Below are 12,460 nucleotides of genomic sequence, written 5' to 3'. Positions count from 1 at the left end.
GAGACAGCTGTTAATTTGTGACTGTTAAATGTCCTCTTGCGTGGCTCTAGATGTGCACCCTTCCCCAGTGGAAAACGTGCTATGAGCAGAGGACTGTGACTTTGTGTGAGCTCTTACCTTCCTTGCTGTGTCTCCAAGTGTGGATGTACTGGAATGCAAGGTTTCATCAAGGAGATTCCATTGTGGTCCACCATCTTAGCGGAGCATCTTAATAGATCTGTTCATTCTTCTAAGACATTAACCAGTTCCTAACAAACATTACCTCATCATTCAGTCTAGCAGTGTATTTAGATGAGCCACAAATTATGGCATGCCAATACCACACCACCTCTCACTTTCTATGATTGGGCCTGTTAAAAATAGTTTATTACTTTATTGCAATTTTCAGGTTTATGCTGAGTAACAAATTTTAAAAGATCTCAGTTAATGGTATTTATAATCAAAAGTGGAAACTTAAATTGTATTTCCAAAGTCAATATGCATAACGAAGGGTACTAGTGATGTATTTGTTTAATTGACATAGTGTTTTGTATCATTTGTTTCTTCTTGAGGAAGGTGATGTAGTTCTTGAGGAAGGTTGTGGAGTTCTATGCCTACTATACTTGTTACAAAGTTATTGTTTAAAAAGAAATAAGGAACCAATAAAACATGTTTTGGCATTGCACAATGTTGATAATTTAATAATTTATCAAATGCTTGAACCCTCCAAATAATGTATTTGGCATGCCATACATTTATCTGTAGATTAAACATTATATCGTGAAATTCACACTGCCTCTTAATCAGTAGGTGCATCAGTACTACAATGGACTGGACGTGACTTGGAACATTATTGCTTTTTTGCTTTTCCCCGACAGAAGGCCCAGTTTATCTGTAGCATTCTATGGCACACCTTAGCCATATGTTCTATTGGGTGAGACCAGGAACAGCGTTTTTAGGCTAACTCACTTGTTTGCCCTGTGGTGCAACTATCTTCACATATTACTTCCCTTACCATTTCCAAGTATCTTTTAGTAATTTGTTGCAAACCAGAATTCCACAACACAACACAGACATACCAGATTCTATTTTAAAGTTTGCTATATACAGATTATCAACTGGTTCATGGGACTGAAAGCATGTGATTAAAATGTAACAAATATTTTGATTTTGGTCTGTTTACATGGTATTAATGCTTTTCTCCAAAAATAACATACTATTTCTTCTAAGATGTGCTTGTTGTCTTTCTCACTTTGTAGGCAATACTGGAAACACATTCAAGATGGAGCCCGTTCTAGGCATCATTATTCTCGCCAAAGAACCTGACCTTTCAACGATGGACCAGTTTGTTTTGTCTATTAAAGTGACTGATCAAGGTTCTCCGCCATTGTCTGCCACTGCCATTGTGCGCATTACTTTGACACTGTCAGATAATTCCCGCCCCAAATTTACTCAGAAGGAATACCAGGCAGAAATTCATGAAAATGCTGTTGTTGGAACCTCTGTCATTTTGATCTCTGCTATCAGCCAATCCACATTGATCTATGAAATAAAGGATGGGAATATTGATGGAGCCTTTACCATTAATCCTTACTCTGGAGTTGTAACCAATGTCAAAACATTAGATTATGAACACATTCACTCATACCATCTAATTGTTCAAGCGATAAACATGGCAGGCATGGCGTCCAATACCACATTGAACATTCAGGTTCTTGATGAAAATGACAATTCACCTTCCTTTCTCCATTCTCAGTATTCAGGAAGTATAAGTGAAGCTGCACCGGTTAACAGCATAGTTCGTAACTCTGGCAATACTCCGTTGGTAATTCGAGCTACTGATGCTGACAGTAATCAAAATGCTTTGCTTGTCTACCAGATTGTAGAATCCACAGCCAAGAAATACTTTACAGTTGATTCAAGCACAGGTGCAATCCGAACTATCGCAAATTTAGACCACGAAACAATATCACATTTCCATTTCCAAGTACAGGTTCGAGACAGTGGCGATCCCCAGCTCTCAGCAGAAAGCCCAGTTGAAGTTACAATTGAAGTGACCGATGTTAATGATAACCCGCCAATTTTTACAGAAGCTGTATTTGAAACCACTTTGCTTTTACCAACTTATGTTGGCGTAGAGGTCCTGAAAGTCAAAGCTAAAGATCCAGACTCCGATGTCCCACCAGAGTTGACATACAGCCTGGTTGAAGGCAGCATGAACCATTTCTTGATGGACTCGACGAGTGGCATTCTTACAGTGAAGAATAATAGTCTTACCAAGGACTATTATGTGCTCTTGGTCAAAGTATCAGATGGGAAATTTTTCAGCACAGCTATGGTAACAATTGGAGTAAAGGAAGTGATGGATAGTGGTCTTCATTTCATACAAAACTTTTACTCAACCTCAATTCTGGAGAATAGCTCCAATATCACAAAGGTAGCTGTGGTTAATGCCATCGGCAATCGTCTCAATGAGCCATTAAGGTACAGCATTTTAAATCCAGGAAATAAATTCATAATCAAGGCCACTTCTGGAGTGATTGAGACAACTGGCCTCCCCTTTGACAGAGAAGAACAAGAGGTGTATGACTTAATAGTCGAAGCAAGCCGTGAGGCGGATCCTCTGCGAGTTGCTAGGGTAGTTGTCAGAGTTAACATTGAAGATATTAATGACAACTCTCCAGTGTTTGTTGGTCTTCCTTATTATGCTGCAGTACAAGTTGATGCCGAACCTGGTACGCTTATTTATCATGTCAATGCCATTGACAAAGATAAGGAGGAAAATGGGGAGCTAGCATTCTTTATAGAAGAGGATTATGGCCATTTTAATATTGACAAATACACTGGTGATGTTACCCTGAAAACAGCATTTGACTCAGATTTGTCTAATATTGAGTATGGAGTTATAATTATTGCCAAAGATGGTGGAGATCCTTCCTTGTCGGCATCAGTAGAACTTCCTATCACTATAGTAAACAAAGCAATGCCTGTGTTCAACAAGCCATTCTACACAACTCACATTAATGAAGACATAGCAATGCATACACCAATTCTGAGCATTAATGCAACCAGCCCCGAGGGCCAGGGGATTATTTATACTATCGTCGATGGAGATCCCTTCAATCAATTTAACATTGATTTTGATTCTGGGGTTATAACAGTCATCAGCCCTTTGGATTATGAAATTAACCCTGGTTTTAAACTGACTGTAAGAGCAAGCGATGCGCTAACTGGTGCCCGAGCCGAAGTCATTGTGGACTTAAGCATCACTGATGTAAATGACAATCACCCCATTTTTCGCGAACCATCTTACAATGCAACATTATCAGAAGCCTCCCTGATAGGCACTCCTGTGCTTCAAGTTGTGGCTACAGATGCAGACTCTGGAAACAACAAAATGATAAGGTACCAAATAGTCCAAGACACTCTTAACAGCACTGATTACTTTCACATTGACAGCACGAGCGGCCTGATATTGACAGCTCGCATGCTGGACCATGAGCTAATTCAACAGAGCACTTTGAAGGTTAGCGCCACTGATAATGGGTTTCCCCCTTTGAGTAGTGAAGTTCTAGTCACAATCATTGTGACAGATTTGAATGACAACTCTCCAACTTTTAACCAGTTGATCTATGAATCATATGTCAGTGAGCTTGCTCCTCGTGGCCATTTTGTGACCTGTGTCCAAGCCTCAGATGCAGACAGCTCAGAAATTGACCGGCTGGAGTATAGTATTTTGTCGGGGAATGAGCGGGTTAGCTTTCTCATGGACAGCAGAAGTGGTGTTATAACACTCTCTAACCATCGGAAGCAGAGAATGGAGCACATGTATAGCTTGAATGTGTCAGTCTCAGATGGTTTATTCACTAACACAGCTCAGGTGCATATTAGGGTGCTTGGGGCCAACCTATATAGTCCTGTTTTTACACAAAGTGTTTATGTGGCAGAGGTGAGAGAAAATATAGCGCCTGGGGCTAAAGTAATTCATATGAGGGCAACAGATGCAGATGACGGCATGTATGGTGCAGTAAGCTACACAATAATAAATGATCTTGCTAAGGACCGTTTTTACATCGATAGTGTCGGACAAATTATAACAACAGAGAAGTTAGACAGGGAGAATCCCCTAGAAGGAGACATCAGTATTTATTTGAGGGCGCTTGATGGAGGTGGAAGACCAGCTTTCTGTACTGTGAGAGTGATCGTAGTTGATGAAAATGACAATGCCCCTAAATTTAAGAGTTTTGAATACAGAGCAAGCGTCAAGGCAGATGTTCGTAAAGGTCATTTGGTGACACAGGTTCAAGCTTTCGATCCCGATGATGGTGCAAACTCCAAGATTACCTATTCGTTGTACAGTGAGGCATCTGTACCAGTTGCAGATCTTCTTGAAATTGACCCTGACAATGGTTGGATGGTTACCAAGGGTAGCTTCAGCCTGTTGAAAAACACTGTCCTCTCCTTCTTTGTAAAAGCGGTGGATGGTGGCATTCCAGTAAAGCATTCCTTGATTCCTGTCTATATTCACGTGTTGCCTCCAGAAACTCTGCTTCCTGCTTTTTCTCAGCCCCAGTATTCTTACATTATCTCAGAAGATGCTTCGATAGGTACCTCTGTGGCTTCTGTTTATATTATGCCCAGTCAGAGTGCTGAGTTTAGCACAGTCAATGGTGAACTGAGTGAAAATAACAAAGAAGGAATTTTCATTATAGACAGAGACACTGGGATCTTAAAATTAGACAAGAGACTCGATCATGAGACCAACTCGGTGTTCTTCTTCAAAGTTGCAGCTACAATAGCTTTGGACAAAGTTGATTTGGTGTTGACGGTGGATGTGGAGGTCAAAGTTGTGGATGTGAATGACAACAAACCAGTTTTTGAAACCAGTCACTATGACACCATGATAATGGAAGGGATGCCAATAGGAACAAAGCTGATACAAGCGAAAGCTATTGATGCTGACTGGGCAGCGAATGGACAAGTGACCTATCAGCTGGCTTCTGATTCAGACCTGGATAAAATCACAGAAACCTTTACCATTGATACAAACAGTGGCTGGATAAGTACTTTGAAGGACTTGGATCATGAAACACACCCCACATATACGTTTTCAGTAGTAGCATCAGACCTAGGAGAAACATTGTCCCTGTCTGCAGTCTCGGTGGTCTCCGTGACAGTGACAGATGTAAACGACAATGCACCGGTCTTTGAAAGGGATGTGTACCGAGGATCTGTCAAAGAAAGCGATGCCCCAGGAGAAGTTGTGGCCGTCCTTAGCACATGGGATGAAGATACATCCGACATAAATCGTCAAGTGAGCTGTCACATCACAGGTAAGAAGTGCTCTTTTTCAATATATGGTGTAGTAATAGTATTGATAGTAGTAAATGGTTGCATTTACATTAAGCACAATACTCTCTTTGTTGTGTTTGTGTGTTATATATTGATTCATACAAGACCAACCAGTGGGATCTTTAGGATCCAGCCCTAAGGATAAAATATTTTCCCTGGTGTTCCCTTTTGCATCTGTCCAAGATTGAATCATGCAAATAGTATGCTTAAAAAATGCCCCCAAACATACTAGAACGTTGATGAACATAGGAATGGCTTAAGGAGATGCAGCACTTCAGGTAGAATAGCATTGTGCAGCTGGTGCCTTCTTGATCCTCTGTGAGAAGGGCTGTTTCTCAGCCCCTTTCTTATTACATAGTGCCTTGATGACTTCAGGCTAAAGTTTGTGCCGCATGGGAGTGCTGGCCCAGGCTCATGATGCTTCACAGCAGAAACAGGCTTGAAAAGTGCAAGTACAGTCTTAGAGACTCCCTCATCCTGTGTGGGCTCATGATAATTATATTTACCACTAATAATGCGCCTGAGTGCCCTACATCATTCACAACTGACCTTGAGTTGCCCTAGCTGTGAGTCGTTGCCCATAACTCAATACAAATATTTTTTGTCTGGATTTCAGATTAGGTTTAATTTGATTTGCTTTTTGTTAAGCGCCCTGTTTCCCAGGGGTGTCTCAGCGCTAGAAGGAATAGCAGAAACGTATTCTATGTACACGTTTTTTAAAGTTTACGAAACTGTGGCACATAACAGGTTGAACAAACGAAGAAAGCTAATTCCGAAGAGAATTAGTTCAGCTGCCACCAAAAGCATAAACATTTACGGGATGCAACAAAGCACATTACAGCCGTAAAGTAAATTGGAAAAGTGAATAAAATAACACGAGAGAGAAGGCCCAGCTCTCTCAAGGGGCGCTAGGCACAGCAGGGTATCTCTCCTTCCCAGTGAGTGGTAGGTGGTAGGGCTTACATTCCAAAACGGTTTTACCACTGGTGAGATTTTGCTTGGTGCTGCCCTGTACACATTGTCTCCCATGCCACTTTAACTCTCACTTTCACTGCCTTTGGTGGATTACAGATCCCGGGGACAAAAACGATCAATTACAAGACCAGAATCAATCTATCTATCTATCTATCTATCTATCCATCTATCTATCTATCTATCTGTCTGTCTGTCTGTCTGTCTGTCTGTCTGTCTGTCTGTCTGTCTGTCTGCCTGCCTAACTACCTACCCGCTTGTCTATGCGTCCCTTCGTCCTTCTAGTTGTCTGTCTGTCTACCTAACTACCTACCTGCCTGTCTGTTTGTACGTCCCTCTGTCCTTCTGGTTGTCTGTCTGTCTCCCTAACTACCTACCTGCCTGTCTGTCTGTGCATCCCTCTGTCCTTCTGGTTGTCTGTCCGTCTGTCTACCTAACTACCTACCTGCCTGTCTGTCTATGCGTCCCTCTGTCCTTCTGGTTGTCTATCATTCGATCAGCAGTTAAGCATAAAAGTTCTATACAACAAATAATGTGGCAAAGCAGCAAATTAGTAGCACTTGCTAATTTGATAGGTTTGGCATGATAGCACTGCTGTCTCCTGACCTTATGTGATCAACAGAAAAAGGTATTTAGGAAGCACTACTGAGAGAGGGCGTATGGCTCCGCCCACATGATTACCTTGAGTATAGCATTTGATTGGGCAGAAGATGTGCGCTTCAGCCACAAGAGTGCATGCATTGCACTCCTATTGCCTTGTGGAGGGGTTCCCCTGATCTAAAATGCTGTGCTAAAAAGTAATGATTCTGCAATGACATGAGGAATAACGCCACGTGCTATAAATATACAATGACGTGGCGCTGGGTAAGAGTAATAGCCTAAGTGACAGTTAGAGCTGCACAGAGTATCTATCCCCTCCCACCACTAGGGCTGAACTAACTACCGGGTGTTTTGGCATGCTGCTGAGCTGGGGGCTGATTTCGTTGATGGGGATCTGCGTGTGCTGAACGAAATTCGTTTTGATTTGTTTATTTCGAAGCACACGCAGGTCTCCATCAACAAAATTAGCCCCCACCGCAGTGACATCAGCTCCCAGCTCGGCAGCATGCCAAAACGCCCGGTAGCCAGTCCGGCCCTGCTCACCACCCTCGCCAGCTGATTCCCCCGCTGCAGATGAATCCTTCATCTTGCAGGCTGCTCGTCCACTTAATTTAGTATACAATATCAGCAGCCCCTGGTCTCCCTCTTGTGCAGGCCCAACTTGCTGGCTGATGTGAACTCTGGCTCCACTAATCAAGAGTCAACACCCCCCTCACTTCCCTTTGTCACGCCATTGTCATCTTCCCAACACTATTGTTGAATCGCCCGAGGCGCGCTCCTACGGGCCCTGCGCTTGCCAGGCTGCACTGGATTCCAGTGAAAAAAAGAGTTTCTTTCAAAGCTTTGTGTCTGTGCCACTAAATTCTAAATGGTAAAGGACCCCGCTATCTATTTCCACTGGTGAAGCCATACTGGCCTGGTAGAAGTCTCAGGTTTACCGGAATAGCGCTTGCTGCGGTCCCCAGCACTGAAAGCATTTGCATGGGTCGCTGCTATTTCAGCTTCTTCGACCCAAAACTGTGGAAGACTCTACCCCCCTATCTGAGACTGGAATGCTCAGAAATTATCATCGAAAGAAACTCAAGCCAAGGCTTTTTAGACACAATTAGGATCCGGCAGTGAGTGCTGTGTTTTCCAGACTAGTTGTTCCTGAGCTTATGCCTCAGTCTTCTTTCTTTTTATGGTTAGTGAGTATTCTGCTTCTCCCTTTTTGGCCCTTTTGGAGTAACCATGCGCTTTATAAATTTCATTTATTATTATTATTATTATTATTATTTACTCAGAGGTTAGGGACAGCAGCAATGTGGGTCCTTGACACAGCACTCATCCGGGCTCTACACGTCACTTCCCTCTGCCTTTTATTACCCGGACGATAGTGACAATAGAAGCTGCACTGCGATGAATGCTGCTCAGGTGAGATGTGCACTGGTCCCTGTGCTAGCACCATGAGACGTACCATCATCTCCACGTCCTCGCCTGTCCATCCATAGCGGCCAACTGGTCGGCTGGAAGCGTGGAGGAGCCAGGATGCCAAAATGCCATGCCATCTGGCGTGCAGTTCGGGCGGGACTGTTCCCATAAGGAACAGGGTCAAGGCTGATTTGCATATGGCTGGGCCCAAACTGGGGTGGTGTGATGAGCAAAAGAATGATCGATTTAACCCAGATCCTTGTGACTGGGGGTGAATATTTGCTTTGTCCAACATTCCGTCCATCAATTGTTTCTTTTGCAAATGTCATGGACATGGGGCACACCCTCCCTGAGCTGCACTGCTGCACATACAGTCTCTCCCTACCTCTGTTTCCCATTTCCACTCACACCAACTGTAGGGTGTGCTTATAGAAAGAGTATTTTATCTAACCACAGTATGGAGACTCCCTACAGACATTTTGTAGTCTAAGAAGCCAAATGATTCCAAGCAAATCTCCTTCAGCCTTCAACCGACCTTCTTGTCCCTGCTTCCCTTTGACCTGCTTCCTAACTATCCTGCTCTTCTTGCAGAACTTTAATGCAGACCAAGATTGATCATGAGCTTTACAAGCACCAGCAAGCCATAACCTCTATATCAGTTCAACCATCTCACTTACATCCCATTCTTATTTCCTGCCCCTCCATCCCCTCTTCCTGCCTTGCCTCGTCTTACTTTCCCATCTCCAGAGCCTCCTTTATGTTCTCCTACCCTTCTCCTCTTTCTTCTGTCTTCTCCTTAATTTTCATGTTGGTTCAACGCTTAGAAACAGCTTGGATCTATACAAGCACCCACATGGCAGAACCTAATGTCTGTCCATTCCTCTCACCCACCTTCCCTCCTGGCAGTCATGCCTCCCTTTCTCCTGATGGCTCCTTAACTCCTCTGTTCTGCTAGAAGTTCTCAGCAGCCAAAAGGAAGTACACCCACTACACAAAGCACAGATAACCACATTCTGATGCGGCAGGGTGCCCGAAGGCCTCGTGCATAGACTGTAAACACCTGGGGTGAGCATCCCTGCCTCCCACACAAGCATATTGTGAAAAATCAGGGCAGAATCTCCGCAGTGAGATTTCTCATTGCGGAGGTTCCGCCCCGAGTGCGGGTCTCCCCCATGACTGCGGGGCCTCCACCACGAGAGCAGAGACCCTTTGTGAATCAGGCACATAGACTTTACTTTCCACTCAGTCTTGCTGATGATCGTATAAAAGTGTGATGCCGTACCAGAAGGGTAAGTTAACACTGATGAACATATGATCTAATCATGTTACTTGAGGATAGGTCTAACACATAAACATCTATAATAATATTTACACACACTATACAGCACACCATGCATACACAGGCATACACAATCAAACACAAATGAAAGTTCATATATACATACACGTGACACAAGCACACAGACACGCACAGATGCACACACATATGCAAACTGATTTGTTCACACATGCTCAAACATACAGAACACCATAGGTGTAAATATGTGCACACATAGGTACTCTGAGGCACACAATAAACACATATAAAGACAAAGACACACAAGAAGACACACTAAGACATGCACATGTGCTCAGACAAGCATTTGAAGGTTTGGATACAATGTGATGCAACATGACAGCGCCTGGAAATTGCAAATGGAAGTATCTGTAATTCTTTTGCTGCAGCATAGTGTGGCAGATGCCAAGGTTGTGCTTGCTTCACTCTAGTCTTGTGTTTTTGGCCCAGCCCACTGCGTAAGAATATTTCCACTGGGTATATCCAGGGCAAGGTGCTATTCAGGCTGGGCTCGATTTGGGCTGTGCTGTTTCTCCCATGCCAATAATGGAAAGGTGCAGTACCAGTAGCGGCTGGCTTGTACCGCGGATGGTGAGGCGGAGGGGTGGGGGACACAAAAAAGAAAAATGCATAAATTCACTTTCCTACGTAGCGTGATATCCTCCTCCCTGAGGTGTTTTCCAGGAAGCCCCTGATGCAGGAAACTGCGCTCCCAAATCCTGGTGCTGCTTTCACAGCATGAAAGCAGCACCACGATTGGATAGAGCGGCCTCGCTCAGCACAGTTAAGATCACTGGAGGCCTGCGCTTTCCCTAACCCAGCTGCCAAAGACTGCGAGGTTAGAGAACCTGTAAAATACGCATGTCTGGCTGGTCGACCCAAGCCGGCCAGCCAAAGAGACTTTCGCATTAGAAAGCGCACAGGTCCCTGCTGCTGCCTCTCGACAGCACTGGCGCCCACCCCATCCTGACACTTAGTTCAGGATGGGTTGCTGAAAAATTAAACTGTAATAAATAAACTTTAATACAGTTTTAATTTTCAGTTCTGGGGCTTGTGGGGCGACACCCCTCCGCTCAACCGGAGGCGCCGCCCCTGCTCACCACTTCAGCAAAAACAAAGCGTTTACATCGGTATGCTTCATCCAAATGTGGCATGTTGGGTAGAAACCAGGGGATTTGTTATACCAACTCCGAATGATGGACAGCTCCACCTGCTCAAAGGTAATTTGGTGGAAACAGCTGGTTTCCCCGAATAGCAGCGTTTCTACCATCAGCAGCCTTCAGTGATCAGGTATCCTCTTTGAATCGTTAATTGTTATTTTGTTTTTCTTTGGGGTTCTGCTGATCTCGTTTAGCACAGCCCACACATCTGGCTTTAATATGCTAACATGAAAACACAGTAAACTAAAAATGATGCGCTGTGTGCCTTAGCTCTTTAACGAGGAAGGAAGGAAGGAAGGAAGGAAGGAAGGAAGGAAGGAAGGAAGGAAGGAAGGAAGGAAGGAAGGAAGGAAGGAAGGAAGGAAGGAAGGAAGGAAGGAAGGAAGGAAGGAAGGAAGGAAGGAAGGAAGGAAGGAAGGAAGGAAGGAAGGAAGGGAGGGAGGGAGGGAGGGAGGGAGGGAGGGAGGGAGGGAGGGAGAAGAGAAAAAAATGCAAAGGAGGCAAGAGAGAAAGAAATCAAGAAAGAAGGATAGAATGACCGAAGAGGGAAAGAGAGATAGAAACAAAGAAAGAAGGAAATAAATGTAAAGAGTGTTACAAGTGCCGCAATTTGAACTCGAAAAAGGCTGCTTTTCTACCTGTACAAACTTTATTAAAGATCCTTTGGTGAAATTAAGTCAAATATAAATGTGTTGAGAAGAATCGTCATATGCAATATTGGAGCTTTTGGTTTGGGTACTGCATGCATAGTCAAAATAAAATTAATTAATACAGATCAGTTTCAACAGGATGCAATCTGTTATGCTGGGAAATACCAGCAGTCAGATAAGCAAAGGACACTTCAAAAGGAATTTACAACAGCGTTCGCTGGAGACAGGAAATGTGGACTGTGCTCATATCTGGGAAATGTGGATTGTGCTCACATCTGTTAGAAATGTCCTGCTTCCACCTCAGGCTATAAACACAAAGGCAACACTAAAGTAATTACAAAGCAAAAATAAAAACACTATAGCTGAAGGAAACTACCTTGTGTGCAAGTGTGCTCATTATGAATGAGCAAAATGCAGTCACTCAAAATGAAGTTAACCAGTGGCTGAAGTAGACCAACCCATCGCCCCATGATGTATGCTGTATGGGCGATAACAAAGGCCCCCATTAGGATGGCGGGCGGACTTTGACCGTCCGCCACCCGTGCGGAAAATGGGACCACCCGCGAGCTGAGCGGCGGTCCCGAACTGCATATTAGGATGCGCCCGCCACAGTGGCCGGCGCATCATGTATTTTTAACATTGTGGCGGGTGGTGCTCTCAGCACCGCCCGCCACAATGCTAAAAATGCATGTATGCATTTGCATACACAAAGCGGCAGGCACCGTGCGGTGCCTGCCGCATTGTGTATGCAAATGCAGAGGGGTACCACAGGTACCCCCCATGTGCACCCCCCTTTCACCATGGGGGCCCGCAGGGGGGCCCCGAAGTGAAGACCGCATGCCTTTCCGTGGCGGCATTGCCACCACAGAAAGGCATCTGTTTGAGCCCATCATAATATGGCTGGCGGTGTCTAATAGATACCGCCACCATATTAAATGTTTTCCGCCCCGGTCGCAAGGCGACCGGGGCGGAAAAGCGTCGGACGGTCTTTTCCGTCCGCC

At 44.3% G+C, this 12,460-nt stretch overlaps 1 protein-coding gene across 2 annotated transcripts in view; it reads left to right on the top strand.

Moving 5' to 3' along the window:
- FAT3 (FAT atypical cadherin 3) overlaps positions 1-12,460 on the top strand; it is a 741,111-nt gene that overhangs the window by 495,374 nt on the left and 233,277 nt on the right. For both annotated transcript variants that reach the window (XM_078658413.1, XM_078658412.1), the window contains exon 9: positions 1,239-5,312. In XM_078658413.1, the coding sequence (XP_078514539.1) occupies positions 1,239-5,312 (4,074 nt within the window). The remainder of the gene's footprint in view (positions 1-1,238; positions 5,313-12,460) is intronic.

This window comes from Lissotriton helveticus, chromosome 8, assembly GCF_964261635.1.
Source record: "Lissotriton helveticus chromosome 8, aLisHel1.1, whole genome shotgun sequence".
In the NCBI taxonomy this organism is placed as follows: domain Eukaryota; kingdom Metazoa; phylum Chordata; class Amphibia; order Caudata; family Salamandridae; genus Lissotriton; species Lissotriton helveticus.
This window is presented reverse-complemented; position numbering and strand designations above follow the sequence as displayed.